Consider the following 13,290-nt stretch of genomic DNA (forward strand, 5'->3'; position numbering starts at 1 on the left):
TTGTGGTTTACGTAACATAAAAAGTATATACATGAATAAGCAGACAATGTTGTTAGAGATGAGAAGAAATAAATATATAGATAATAATGTAAGATACATAATCATACTTGGGTTAAATAGTAATGGATTTAAAGGCTAAAAGCTATATAACGTAACATGTTATTGATGTAAATTTAAGAACTCTAAAATATATCACAGAGTTTATTGATGTAAAATGTTACAAACAAGTGTTTTTCAAACTTTTGTTGGACTTGGATCACGTGAGTGGAGAGACTTGATGGATATTACATGTGCATGTATTTTCGGTTACCTTTCCAAGGATTTACCAAAATAAAGATTCAGAATATATACAGATAAAATGGATTGTAATGACAGAGAAAAGGCATTTTGACTGACTGACCACATGCGACGGATATGATGGTAATAGCTGTATTTCGTTGCACTTGTTCTGTCGTTTTGTAAATTAGGATATGATTAATGAAACTTTTTAGTGTAATGCTGAGCTATGAAAGATAGAAACAATATGAAATCAACTGTAAATTAAGATATAAATCAACGGTTCAAAACAAAATGAAAAGCATAACCAATATGAAAGATTCTGATCTTAATTGACAGACTCGGATCCCTCTAGAATAATTGATATAATTAATCAAAAATATGTGGTCATAGTTAAAATCGACCCCAAAACAGACAAAAGATATTCCAACAGCATGTCATCCCAATAAAAGTAAAAACCAAGATTTATCTTAGATTAGATTCTTTCTTTTTTTTTGAAATCGATAAAACTTAAGTAAAACTATGATGCTCTGTTTTGGCTAGCATAATCAACCAGCCAGATTGGAGCAGAGCATTCGACGTACGGGAAGTTCAGGACTCGTGATTTTCCGCCTTTGGCAAGGCCGTCAGCACGGACGTTCAACGATCTTGGAATGTGTATGAAAGAGATTTCCAGAAATACCGTAGAGAGAGCTTTAATTTCGTCAAGTTCAGCTGTCATTGATGGCCAATCTTAGATTAAATTCTTATGTGCCTTGTTTATCATATTTTAGCTAGATTAATTACAGCATGGACGCGTTTTCTCATATTTTCTTACTTTGACACCAATCTTGAATATTTTTCCATTTTTCTACTTTGCAAATTAATGATGAATCCAATCTATAAATATCCACCTTGTTTCTACAACGAAGTTATAAATCCATCTATTGTTATCTGTATAATCCCATATATTATTTAAGGAGTCAATTCAGTCTAACCATCTTCTTTGCGAGGAAAGTGGCTCTTTGAAAAATCATCAATTCACGTCCCGGTTATAAAGTATTCAAACATTTTTTAATGTAAAACGAAAACACACTGAAAATACAAAGATTCATTTTCATTTCTGAATAAATCATAATGTCGTCAAGAGTGAGAGGAGACTGAATAGTATAGAGAGTTTGTAGCAATTTCCCCAAAGTTTCCCTGAAATAACCAAGATACACATTTTAGTCCAAAGTGCATAGGATGATTACGATGGCTCACCAGCTATTTGATAGACCTGTTATATTTTTTCTGTCAAATTGAATCATCGTGGTCAAAACGAATATATTTATTAGACTATAAGTGACTTGACTTTAAAAGTCAAATTGTTATTTATCATGACGACCTATTAAAAATAAGCAAGTCATTCAGATAAGAATATAATGAAACCAAACCATAACTCAACTACCATTGGCGGATGTTAATCTAAATAAACTGCAACTACACACGGTCTAGTCCAACGATATTGTATTATAGTGTGACTTTATAGATCATGAAATGTTGGACGCGGTCACTGGTGATCACATTTTGTTTCTATCATTTAAGACTTGGAATGGTTGTTGCATTTCAACGTCGCATGCTATAGTCGGAAATTTTAAACGAAGTTTGAGAAGCTAGACAAGCTCGCGAAATCACGCGTCTGACAATGTTCAAATCACCTTGATAAAAATGTCTAAAGCATGTGTTCAATATCTCGTTTACTTGATGCAAACCTTTTTTTGGAAACGTCAAAATTATTTATTATGTACACATCAAAAAGCACATGAACAAAGCCTTTTTTTGGAGCAAACACAAGAACATTTTAAGACTAAAACCTAAAGTTCAAATGGTCACACTCCCATTTTAAACATTTTTTTTTGGTAAACATAATAAACTTAATTATTAATTGTTGTTACATTAACAAGCCATTATTGATTATTGATAACAAATATATAATTGTCCACATGCTAATTTATTTATGGGTAGTTCGAAAAAAACAAGAGGTTGGCATGGAATTAGTTAAGCTCGTTTGTTTGACCAAAAAAAGAGCTGGCTCATTTGTTATCACTTTACGCGGCAGAAACCAAACTTACTGCAGATCGAGTGATGAAGCAAATCACAAAAAAAAAAAAAAAAAACTAAAGACAATGCAAAACTGAAGACCCATCATATTCATAACTCATATGGGCATTCATTACGACTATATAGATTTAAAAAGCATTTTAAATGGTTGTTTAAGAGGTGTATAGACATGAAGCCTTGTAAAACCGTCTCCAATATATTCACTTATTTCTATCTCTAAAATAGAGATGTTTTTTCTCCAAAGTATTTCTCTATTTTTTTTTCTTTTTAGAAGAATATTTTAAAAAGAATATATTCTAAATTTAAAATAATTATATTTTATTTATAAAAGTTAAAAATTAACCCTATTTAATTTTAGTTTTTACAAGATTTCCAAAAAATACGACTTTGTTTAGTTTTCTTAAAATATTATTAGGTAAATAAAAAGTGTGATATATCATAATGTCAAAAATAAAAAAATAATAACAGATTTTAAAATTTTTATTTTGCAAACCTAATTTATGTTATTAAATTTTGTTTTTTATGATTTTAAAGTTGATACATCATAATTTACAATTACATAGTGGATAAAAGCCCATAATTTAATATAACCCCATAATTATCAATAAAGACATTTTCCAATGATCCAAGCTAGAATCACATAGTGTATATAAGCACATAATTATCAATAAAGACATTTTCCAATGATCCAAGCTAGCCCATATCTTATTTTTTTTCAGAAAAAAATAGAAACACTTTTCCCATCTATCGACTTTTCTCAATCCATCGAAAGTTCTCTGCAGCAGACAAAAGTCTGACACATGCTTTCTAAACAATCAGTCAAAATAAGTTAATGTCTTCGCTCTAAGGTTATCAGAAGACAAATATATTGATAACTTTCATCTTTTGGCATAAATGTTCGAGTTTCTTGATTGAGGTTTGCTTGAGTTTTTAGGACTGGGTTCTTCTAAGCTACATTCTTTGTTTTGATTTTTCAGAGACCAGCTAAGGTATGGAATACCAAGAGCCTTCAATCGGGGATAAATATTTCTTAAAGCATTTTGTGTAATTGTGTAAATATAATCTATAATTGAATAGTCATTTATGGATAAAATATTTTAAAGAACTTAAATATATAACAATATATTTGCAGATTTTTAGTTAACAATGCCAACCGATTTTCGGCAAATTTTTAAATTTAGAATCATAATCAGTTATTTACAGATATATATGAATTTATCCAAATTTCTTTTTCTAAATCGAAACAATTACCAAAATAAAATTCACTAAGGTATATACATTGATGAATAAATAAGTGTTAACTGCTTTTGGTCTAACGCAATATTTCATATTGGTCAACTGGGAATATTTCTTGGCTTGATGTATTAACTAGGTTTATTACTTTACTTAATTGACATTATCAGAATTGCATTAATATAGGAACTAGGATAAGACCCGCGCCTTGCGCGGGATTAAGTTATTATTTTTATTATATTTTTGAGAATGAAACAATAGTTTGGCTTCATTTGGATTACGGGTGTTCAATCCGAATATCGGGTTAGTTTCGGTTCGGTTCGGTTTTTTTTGGTATTTGGTTAGTAAAATATAACTACTATTCTAAATCCATATTTACTTTGACTTTAGTCTTTCACATACTTTTGAAAGATTTCAACTGGACGACTAAATTGATCAGCCAATCTTATTGCTTTAAATCATTAGTGTTTATATATATATATATATATATTATTTAGTTTGAATATTTATTAAATAAAAATTCATATGCGTTATATTTTATGATCATTTGTAACTTATTATAACAAAAAAATAATCTATTGATCACAAAATTTTCAGAGTGAGAATATTCAAATTTCTAATAATATATAGACGTTTTGAAAAATTCAAATATAACATATAAGAAAAAATATAAATGTTTTTATTATATATTTAATGTGATTTTTTAATATCTTTCAATAATATAAAATTAAAAAAAGAACTAAGATACCAAAATTGTTATCAAATATTTATTATTCATAATAATTAATTTTCATATATACGTTAATCATATTAGGTAATTTCGTAGCTTCTAATTAAGGAAAGTGCAAAACAAATTTTCAATGTGAGAATTTTATATTTGATAACAATTTTCTAAGAATAGTATATTTTATATAGAATAGTATATAATCATTTATTAAATGAGAATTTTATATAGTCATTTATTAAATGAGAATTTATAATTATACAGTTCTATGATCATTCATATCATTTTATAACTGAATATTTAAATCATCGATAACAAAATTTTCAATGTGAAATCTTTAATAAGTTTATAATTTATAAATGTTTTTGAAAATTCATTGAAAGTTTTAATATTAAAATATTTATGTAATCTTATGGTATATAGTATAATCTATATATATATATAAATATATATGTTTTATTATTAAATGATATTTTTTACTCATATGGTTTTAAAATAATGTGTATCTTCTTATAATATTAAATAAAAGTTCATATTAGTACAATTTTATGATCATTTGTAACTTATTATGACAAAAAAAATAATCTATTGATCACAAAATTTTCAGAGTGGGGATCTTCAAATTTCAAATAATTTATAGACGTTTTGAAAAATTCAAAATATAACATATAAGAAAAATTATAAATGTTTTTATTATATATTTAATGTGATTTTTAAATATATTTTAATAATATAAAATTAAAAAAAGAACTAAGATACAAAAATTGTTATCAAATATTTATTATTCATTATAATTAATTTTCACATATACGTTAATCATATTAGGTAATTTCGTAGCTTTTATTTAAGGAAAGTGCAAACATTTTTTGGTACGTTATTTATCAATTCGATAGTTAGTTTAATAAAAAGTGTAATATAAGTTAAGATGGACCAACCTATTTTTCTAGGAATAGTATATTTTGTATAGTTATTTATTAAATAAGAATTTATAATTATACGGTTCTATGATCGTTCATATCGTTTTATAACAAAATATTTAAATCATCGATAACAAAATTTTCAATCTGAAATCTTTAATAAGTTTATAATTTATAAATGTTCTTGAAAATTCTTTGAAAGTTTTAATATTAAAATATTTATGTAATCTTATGGTATATAGTGTTTAATATATATATATATATATATTTATTTTATTATTAAATAATATTTTTTACTCATATGGTTTTAAAATCATGTGTATCTTCTTATAATAAAAATGTTAAACCATTGATCATTAATTTTTAACATAATAATTTTAATAGTTTTAGTCATTTATTGTCGTTTTTAAAAATTCAAAATATAACATATACGAAAAAATCTAAATTTTATTTTTATAGCTAATTTGATTGTTTAATTTATTTTAATAATATAAAATTAAACAAAAAATGATGGAGGAGATATACATTGTTATCAAATCTTTATTATTAAACTCATTAATTGTCATATATATATTAGTCATTTATGGTAATTCCGTAGGTTTTATTTAAGGAAAGAAAATATCATATCATATCATTATATCATATAGTTTGACCAACTTATATATCTAACAACATATAAAAATCGAATGTGGACCTACTTATTTTTCAATTGAATGTAATTGAGTGCCACCTATGCATTGGGACCTCTTTTAATTAATACAAAATTGAGGTTACATCTTTTCAAATGTTCCTCAATTAATATATAAGGGATTACTGGTATAGTGGAAATATTTCTTGGCATAACGTAGAAATTAATGGGTTAGTGAAAGTATAGAACTACTGTGTTTAGATCAGTGACATTAAATTGTAATTATGGAGAAAACTCAGGTTAAATTTTATTTGTAATTCTGTTTTAATAGATTAGATAACAATATTTTATATATTATGACATATATTTACTATATTGTTTTATCTTGTATACAATTACACAACTTCAAAGACACAAGTAGCCTCACCTCAGATAAATGTCTTCACCTCACCGAATCATCAAGAAATGTGTTCTGCACAAGAGGAAAGAGAGAGAGAACAAAGTTTCTCTTTAATTACAAAGCCATGAGACTTGGAGCAGGCAAAAAATATCGTAAAGAATCACGCCCCATTTTCATCAACTACAAAATCAATGGTTGTATCTCCAGTAAAAGCAACTTCAAGAGTTGTTATGCTGTTTGTTATCTGCCATCCATTATCCTTCTAAATTAGACAAGCTTTTTTTTTTTGTTGGACAGACTATTGTGCAGAAATACTCATTGTGTGGTAGACAGCCATAAGAAAACTTTGACAAGCAAGTCAGAGACAACCTCAACAACACCTGAAGCCTTCAGGTTCCAATATTTGTTACCAGAGAGGCCAATTAAGTAAAAGAAACTACGTACATAGCCCAGCAAATATCCCATACAAGTGTCAATTCATTTTTTTGTATATATATTGTATTAAAAGATATAGTCGTGACATACATTGGTAATCCACCAATGTCAATTCATTCTGTATAAAGGATATAGTCATGACATAAATTGGTAATCCACCCAGCATGAAGCATTCAGTTACAGTTTGAGAATGTGTACCAAAAATAATAACAGAGCATATGGTAAATGATAAACCCATGTTGGTGCTAAGATGTTCTTTAGCAAAATGATATCATTTCTTTTTTCTCCTCTCTCTCTCTCTCTCTCTCTCTCTCTCCCCGTGTTCCCCTTCTAAGGAGAGCTTTAAGGCTCTGAGAACTCTCTCTTTTAGAAATATTATTTGCATTTCCTGATCTGAACACATTATGGGAAGGCTCACCATGCGCGCATTTTGGAGCCCTCAAAGGCATAACAAGGCTACTACAAGCATTTACTCTCGTGGTCACACCTAGTTAGGAGACAAGCTATCGCAATTCTGACGTTGGAGTTCAAGTTCCAAAAAATTTCAGATCGCAGCTGCTTCAGGTACTGATACTTTTGCTTCTCTGTAGGTTTTTACATAATGAACGTTAGTCCAAAAATATATTTTTGTTGGTGTTCTGGAGAGAATATAACTCATTATTTTTCTTGTCAAACTAGAACAAGCTTTGCACAGATGCTTGTTATGCTGAGTTATATTCTTTGATCTTCAACTCTACGAAAACAAAACAGAGACGTGGCAAGAAGAGAAAATGTGTTTTCTCCAAATAGCATCACTCACATACATGATCTTAAGTTGATAAACTTCTCTCAAAAACTTCAGATCTACGGTACCTATTCTTCCTGTGAACATCAAACTTAAGTGAAGCAAGCTTATGCGAAACCGCAGACCAAATCATATCCACCGAGTCTCCAGGCTGAGAAGGAAACCGATACTCAAAACACCTAACAACCTCTTTGAGTCTCTCCCACTTCTTCCTCCACTGATCCTCAGTTACCCCTCTGAGGAGACTCACCAAAAACCCTTTCTTCACAGCTTCAGAAGAGTGCACAAACACAGAGAAACCAGAATAGTCTAGAGTATCCTCAAATGGAAGCTCAATCTGATCACTGATTATAACCGGAACACAATGGCTAACGATAGAGTCGAAAAGACGGTTAGAGGAAGGAGTGTCACCTGCAATATTGAGACAAAACTTTGAGGAAGCCATGCCTTTACCGGTTTGTTTAGTCCCGTTCCCTCTTACGGTTCCAAATGCAAAGTGAACGTCTTTCTCATCTTTAAGAAGGTTATACAGTTCTTGGCGAATAGTTCCACCCTGCAACAAAAACATTTGACATGATTGAGATGTGTTCTAGCTAGGCCTTGCCATTATTAACCAAACCGAACCGAAAAGTTTGGTTTTTGGATCAGTTTAGTTAGGAGGTTCGGTTCGATTCGGCAACTTAAAAGAAAATTTTGTTTTTGGTTCAGTTATCGGTTAGTTCAGTTTTCAAAAAAACAATTAACGAAACTATACCAATCTTAACCAAATTTCTGAAGTGAATTAACCAAACTAACAAAAATCCGAACCAAAGTAACTGAACTAAACCAAACTACTGAACTTAACAAAAAAAATTCCGGATTTTTAACCAATTTAAACCAAAATTTAACCGAATTCAGAAAACTTTAGTTAAGTTCGGTAGAAAATTTTGAAACCGAACCAAACATTTACAGTTCATTTCGGCGGAGATTCGACCGAATCGAAGTAACCGAATTCGAACAACGGACCCGAAAAACCCGAACTAACCGATCCAGCAGTACTTTAGGACAATAAACCACTTACATCTTTTCTGTAGATTGCTCCTTGGAAGTAGGCCAACACAGGACGCTTCTCAAACGAAGCTGACTCATTGTTAGAGACAGTCTTAACAACGTGCACGTAAGGAGCAATGACATCTTTCTCAAGATTAGCAATGGAGGATGGATACCTTCCAAAGTCCGAGAGAACAAACATTGCAGAACCAAGCGAGTTTCTTGCATAGAGCAAACTATTAGGATGGTGAGCTACTATCAAATGATCTTTCCCACCAAATCTTTTCCACTCGTCACGACTTTTCAAGAACTCAACTAATCTCTCCTGCAGCAATCTATCAACACTACTCGTCTCGTTTCCACTGAGCTTAGACTTTCGATTATAACTCAACGAGGAGAAGAAGGGGACAAAGACAATGTCAGCTTCTTTCGAACTCTTCACTCTCATTGCACTACATGGTCTCTTAACCTCAGGTGTCTCTGAAGCTAACAAGTCAAGCGTAAGCCAATACTCCACACTGTGTTGACGATTCAACCCACCAGGATAAGACGGGACTGTGCTAACGTTCTTGACACTAGGCCAAGTCTCAGATCCTTTCTTGTGCCAGTTCAATAGCCCAAAGTGAAACTCAGAGGGGAGATCGTACATAAACACCTTTAACACACCACACGAGACCGGTTTAGCATCGGTTTGCTCGTTCTTGAGGTCTGTGCTCGGAAGAATCAGCTTGCGGACTAAGCTTGAAGTGAAAGAAGAGTCGCTGCGTTGGAGGAAGAAGAGGGAAGAGACGATGAATAGCAGCGTCGATACTGTTATCGTGTAAAAGAGGAGTTTTGAGGAAATCATGCTCTTTTCCGACATCTTTCGAACCTCAAATCATTCAGACAGAACACAAAGTAATCGATTTGGAGACAAAGGTTTCAGCTTTCGACCAAGAGACAAGAGTTAGTACCTGATGAAGTAGGGCGGCATCTGAGGTTTCACGCCATTGGAGGTGAACAGAAACTTTGATGCATGAATTGCTCTTCTTATCTGATGCTATTCAGACAGCTTCAATCCAGGAATCAGTTGACTTTGGAGTTCCAGGGTTTGGTCTTTGATCTATAGATCTTCAAAGTATTGTGTTTATTGACTCCTTTTCCTCTGTTCAGGACAATTTGGTAAAAGACATTTTTTTTCCGGCGGATAATTTGGTAAAGGCTATTTATTTTCTATTCTTTAATAATTGTGAAACTATTTGCTTGTAATAATAATGTAGTAGGTTTATTATATTAGTCACATTTTCCTGTTCTAGAGGAGTTTTAGTGTAAATTTATTTGAAAATTTTAAATATATTTCTTTACATGGAGCCAATATAATTATCGCTAAATTTATTATAGAAAACTAGGATTTCTCTTAGTTTGATTGTATATTTAGAAACGATTAATCAAACGATATGTATTTTGAATCTCTTTAATTTTAACATGTGTTCAAACGATTATATATAAAATCATTGTAATAAATATTATTCGAAAAGTAAAAAAAATGATAAAATAAAAATTTCATATATTTTTAATTTGAAGGTCCTATAAAGAAATTTTGTTCTATATATATATATATATATTTTTAAAACTCTCTTTTAACTTGGTCTAAAAGGTTTTTTCATCTGGCGACACAACAAATTTGCAAAATACAAATAGAAAAGAAACATACGTACAATTATATGAGAGCTAAGAAATTAATGATAGATAATACAAACAGATAATACTATAATACTAAAATTTAAAATTATATATTTCTATTTATACTAGGCAAAGAGCCCGTGCGATATCGCACGGGAACTCATTTTATAAAGAATATATTATAATCTATAATTTATAATTTTATATGCCTGATAAAAAAATTAAATCATATAAATAATTAAATTTAATTTTGATGATTAAAATATGATTTACAAAGTATTCAAATATATATATATATATATATAAACCTTAATGTTTCCTTTAATTTTTTATCAAAACACATATTGCATACAATTGTGTCTTCTTCCTTTTTAAGTTTTTTCATACATTTTTCACATGATAGTTATCCTCAACCACTTTTTCAACAAAATGCAATTTTTTTTTGCATGATATATAATTTTTTTTCCTATTTAAGACATAATATTAAAATTATTAGTTTACAATTTTAAACAATTATAATTTATATGTTGGTAATTGTTATTTTGAATATTTATCTACATGCTTTATTTATTGAAAATGAATATTCAGAAAATTGAATATTGTAATAAATATATGTTGATTTACGTTAATATGACCCGTCTCATTTATAATATTTTTTTTTAATTTTTGGGAGAGTTCCTATAAAATACTAACACTTATTATATAAACTAACACATTACTTAAATAAAACCAACATTTTTTAAAGCAATCCCACTTTGAGACGAAAAGACACCTTGTTTAGATGAAAAGTTGCAAATTTGACATTATTTTTTTCACCATTTTATTATTAGTAGATTAGTGAAATTTTGATTTGAAAAATGCATGGGAGAGACTATTTATAAATTTTTTAAAGTCTATTTGAATAGTCACAACCCTTCAATATGAATAGTCACATTCTTATACTCACAATTTCTCACTTTTTAAAAGATATTAGTGAATAGTCACAACTTTTAGACTATTTTTAGAAGGACACAACCTTACAACATATAACTTTTAGAAAAGACACAACCCTTTAAACATATTTTTCAAAAGACAACCTTTCAACATAATTGAAGTTCACAACCTTAGGAATTAATTGGAAAAGACACAACCTTACAACATAGAACTTTTAGAAAAGACACAACCCTTTACACTACTTTTTCAAAAGACACAACCTTTCAACATAAGTGGATTCACAACCTTAGAAATTAATTGGAAAAGACACAACCTTCCAACATATAACTTTTAGAAAAGACACAACCCTTTACACTTCTTTTTCAAAAGACACAATTTTTCAACATAAGTGGACTCACAACCATTGGAATTAATTGGGATTTCTATTATTAGTAGATATTTTTTAAAGCAATCCCACTTTGAGATGAAAATGCACTTTGTTTAGATGAAAAGTTGCAACTTTGACATTATTTTTTTCACCATTTTATTATTAATAGATTAGTGAAAATTTGATTTGAAAAATGCATGGGAGAGACTATTTATAGATTTTTTAAAGCCTATTTAAATAGTCACAACCCTTCAATATGAATAGTCACATTCTTATACTCACAATTTCTCACTTTTTAAAAGATATTAGTGAATAGTCACAACTTTTAAACTATTTTTAGAAGGACACAACCTTACAACATATAACTTTTAGAAAAGACACAACCATCTACACATATTTTTCAAAAGACAACCTTTCAACATAATTGAAGTTCACAACCTTAGGAATTAATTGGAAAAGACACAACCTTACAACATAGAACTTTTAGAAAAGACACAACCCTTTACACTACTTTTTCAAAAGACACAACATTTCAACATAAGTGGATTCACAACCTTAGAAATTAATTGGAAAAGACACAACCTTCCAACATAGAACTTTTAGAAAAAACACAACCATTTACACTTCTTTTTCAAAAGACACAATTTTTCAACATAAGTAGACTCACAACCTTTGGAATTAATTGGGATTGCTATTATTAGTAGATAAAACAAATATATATTAAAAAAATAAAAAATAAATATTTGCGCGGGTGCACGGATCAAACTCTAATTATTAATTAAAATAATAGATTGGTTTTTCTCTGTTTATGGATCCACCTTGTTTGTTGCCGTAAGTGCCCGGATAAACACAAAGACATTTAGTACAACACTTTTGGCAGAAGAACATGCATGGTTTATGATACTTGGTGTTGCTGCGCCTCATCTCTAAACCGTGTTTAGCGGCTTGAACTATCAATCTCAACCTCTTGGTCCTGAGCCCTCTTCCTTTCTCTCCTTGTATAAGTTCTCCATGACATATCAGATTACTCCAGAGTCCAGACTAAGTTAAAGTTGGTGACAGCCTAAATTGAAGAAAAGGAAAGCTATAAAGGTGAAAGAAAGAGGAGGTAACATGGAGGAGCAATTGTATCTCCATTGCTAGTGATTGGGACCAACCAACAAGAGATCTCTAAGAGAAATATCGGCTTGGCTCTTCATGCCACCTTTCCCCTTAGGCCTTATTTATTAGCAAGGACATCAAGGAACCCCGTTTGATGTAGAGCAGGAGTGACATGTCTGAATCTCAGAGCTGAATATATAGATGATGCAGGTTAAGAGGTGGACATTAATTGGAGAAACTGAGAGGGACTGAGGGTAGACGCAGCTTTTGTGTATAACTCCATGTGCAGTTCTTGTAAGGACGTTTTGCTGACGCTTGTGGCAATTCTTGTAGATTGAAGTGTTGCTCTTGTTGATCAATGCTTTGATCTTAGGTTGATACTTGGGGTTTTTATATTTTTTGCGGCCTTTGTATCTGATTAGTTTTAGAGCAGAAGAAATTGCAAGTCCGTTGAATCAGACTTTTCATTAACAACTTAATGATATTTACATTTTAGCAACAAAAAAAACTCCATGTGCAGTTGTGCACGTATATTGGAGGCAAATCTATCTAATGCATACAACAAATTTTAACGACTTTTCTCATATGTTTTCATTTTCTGATATAATTATTGCATCTATAGCCCTTGTTTTGAAAATTTAGTAGCGGTGTGTATAATTATATGTTATCGTTCTATGATTTAAAGCTGCAATTATGAGACATTAATGGGCATATAGGGC

At 30.0% G+C, this 13,290-nt stretch overlaps 1 protein-coding gene across 5 annotated transcripts; it reads right to left on the reverse strand.

Moving 5' to 3' along the window:
- Nucleotides 1–7,303: 7,303 nt before the first annotated feature.
- On the reverse strand, nt 7,304–9,699 carry LOC106446195 (probable arabinosyltransferase ARAD1). 5 transcript variants are annotated; one of them, XM_048735786.1, is made up of 3 exons: nt 9,462–9,681; nt 8,540–9,318; nt 7,304–8,032 (listed from the first exon to the last, which is right to left on the reverse strand). In XM_048735786.1, exons 2-3 carry the CDS (start codon nt 9,155–9,157, stop codon nt 7,505–7,507), a joined length of 1,146 nt encoding a protein of 381 aa, XP_048591743.1. In that variant the 5' UTR covers nt 9,158–9,318; nt 9,462–9,681; the 3' UTR covers nt 7,304–7,504. The 5 variants fall into 5 exon arrangements, with proteins under 5 accessions (XP_048591743.1, XP_013743344.1, XP_013743341.1 ...); XM_013887890.3 differs by having other exon boundaries at nt 8,540–9,269; nt 9,462–9,677; XM_013887887.3 differs by having other exon boundaries at nt 8,540–9,379; nt 9,462–9,669.
- Between the last annotated feature and the right edge of the window lie 3,591 nt (nt 9,700–13,290).

The sequence above is a fragment of the Brassica napus genome, chromosome A7, assembly GCF_020379485.1.
Source record: "Brassica napus cultivar Da-Ae chromosome A7, Da-Ae, whole genome shotgun sequence".
NCBI lineage: Eukaryota > Viridiplantae > Streptophyta > Magnoliopsida > Brassicales > Brassicaceae > Brassica > Brassica napus.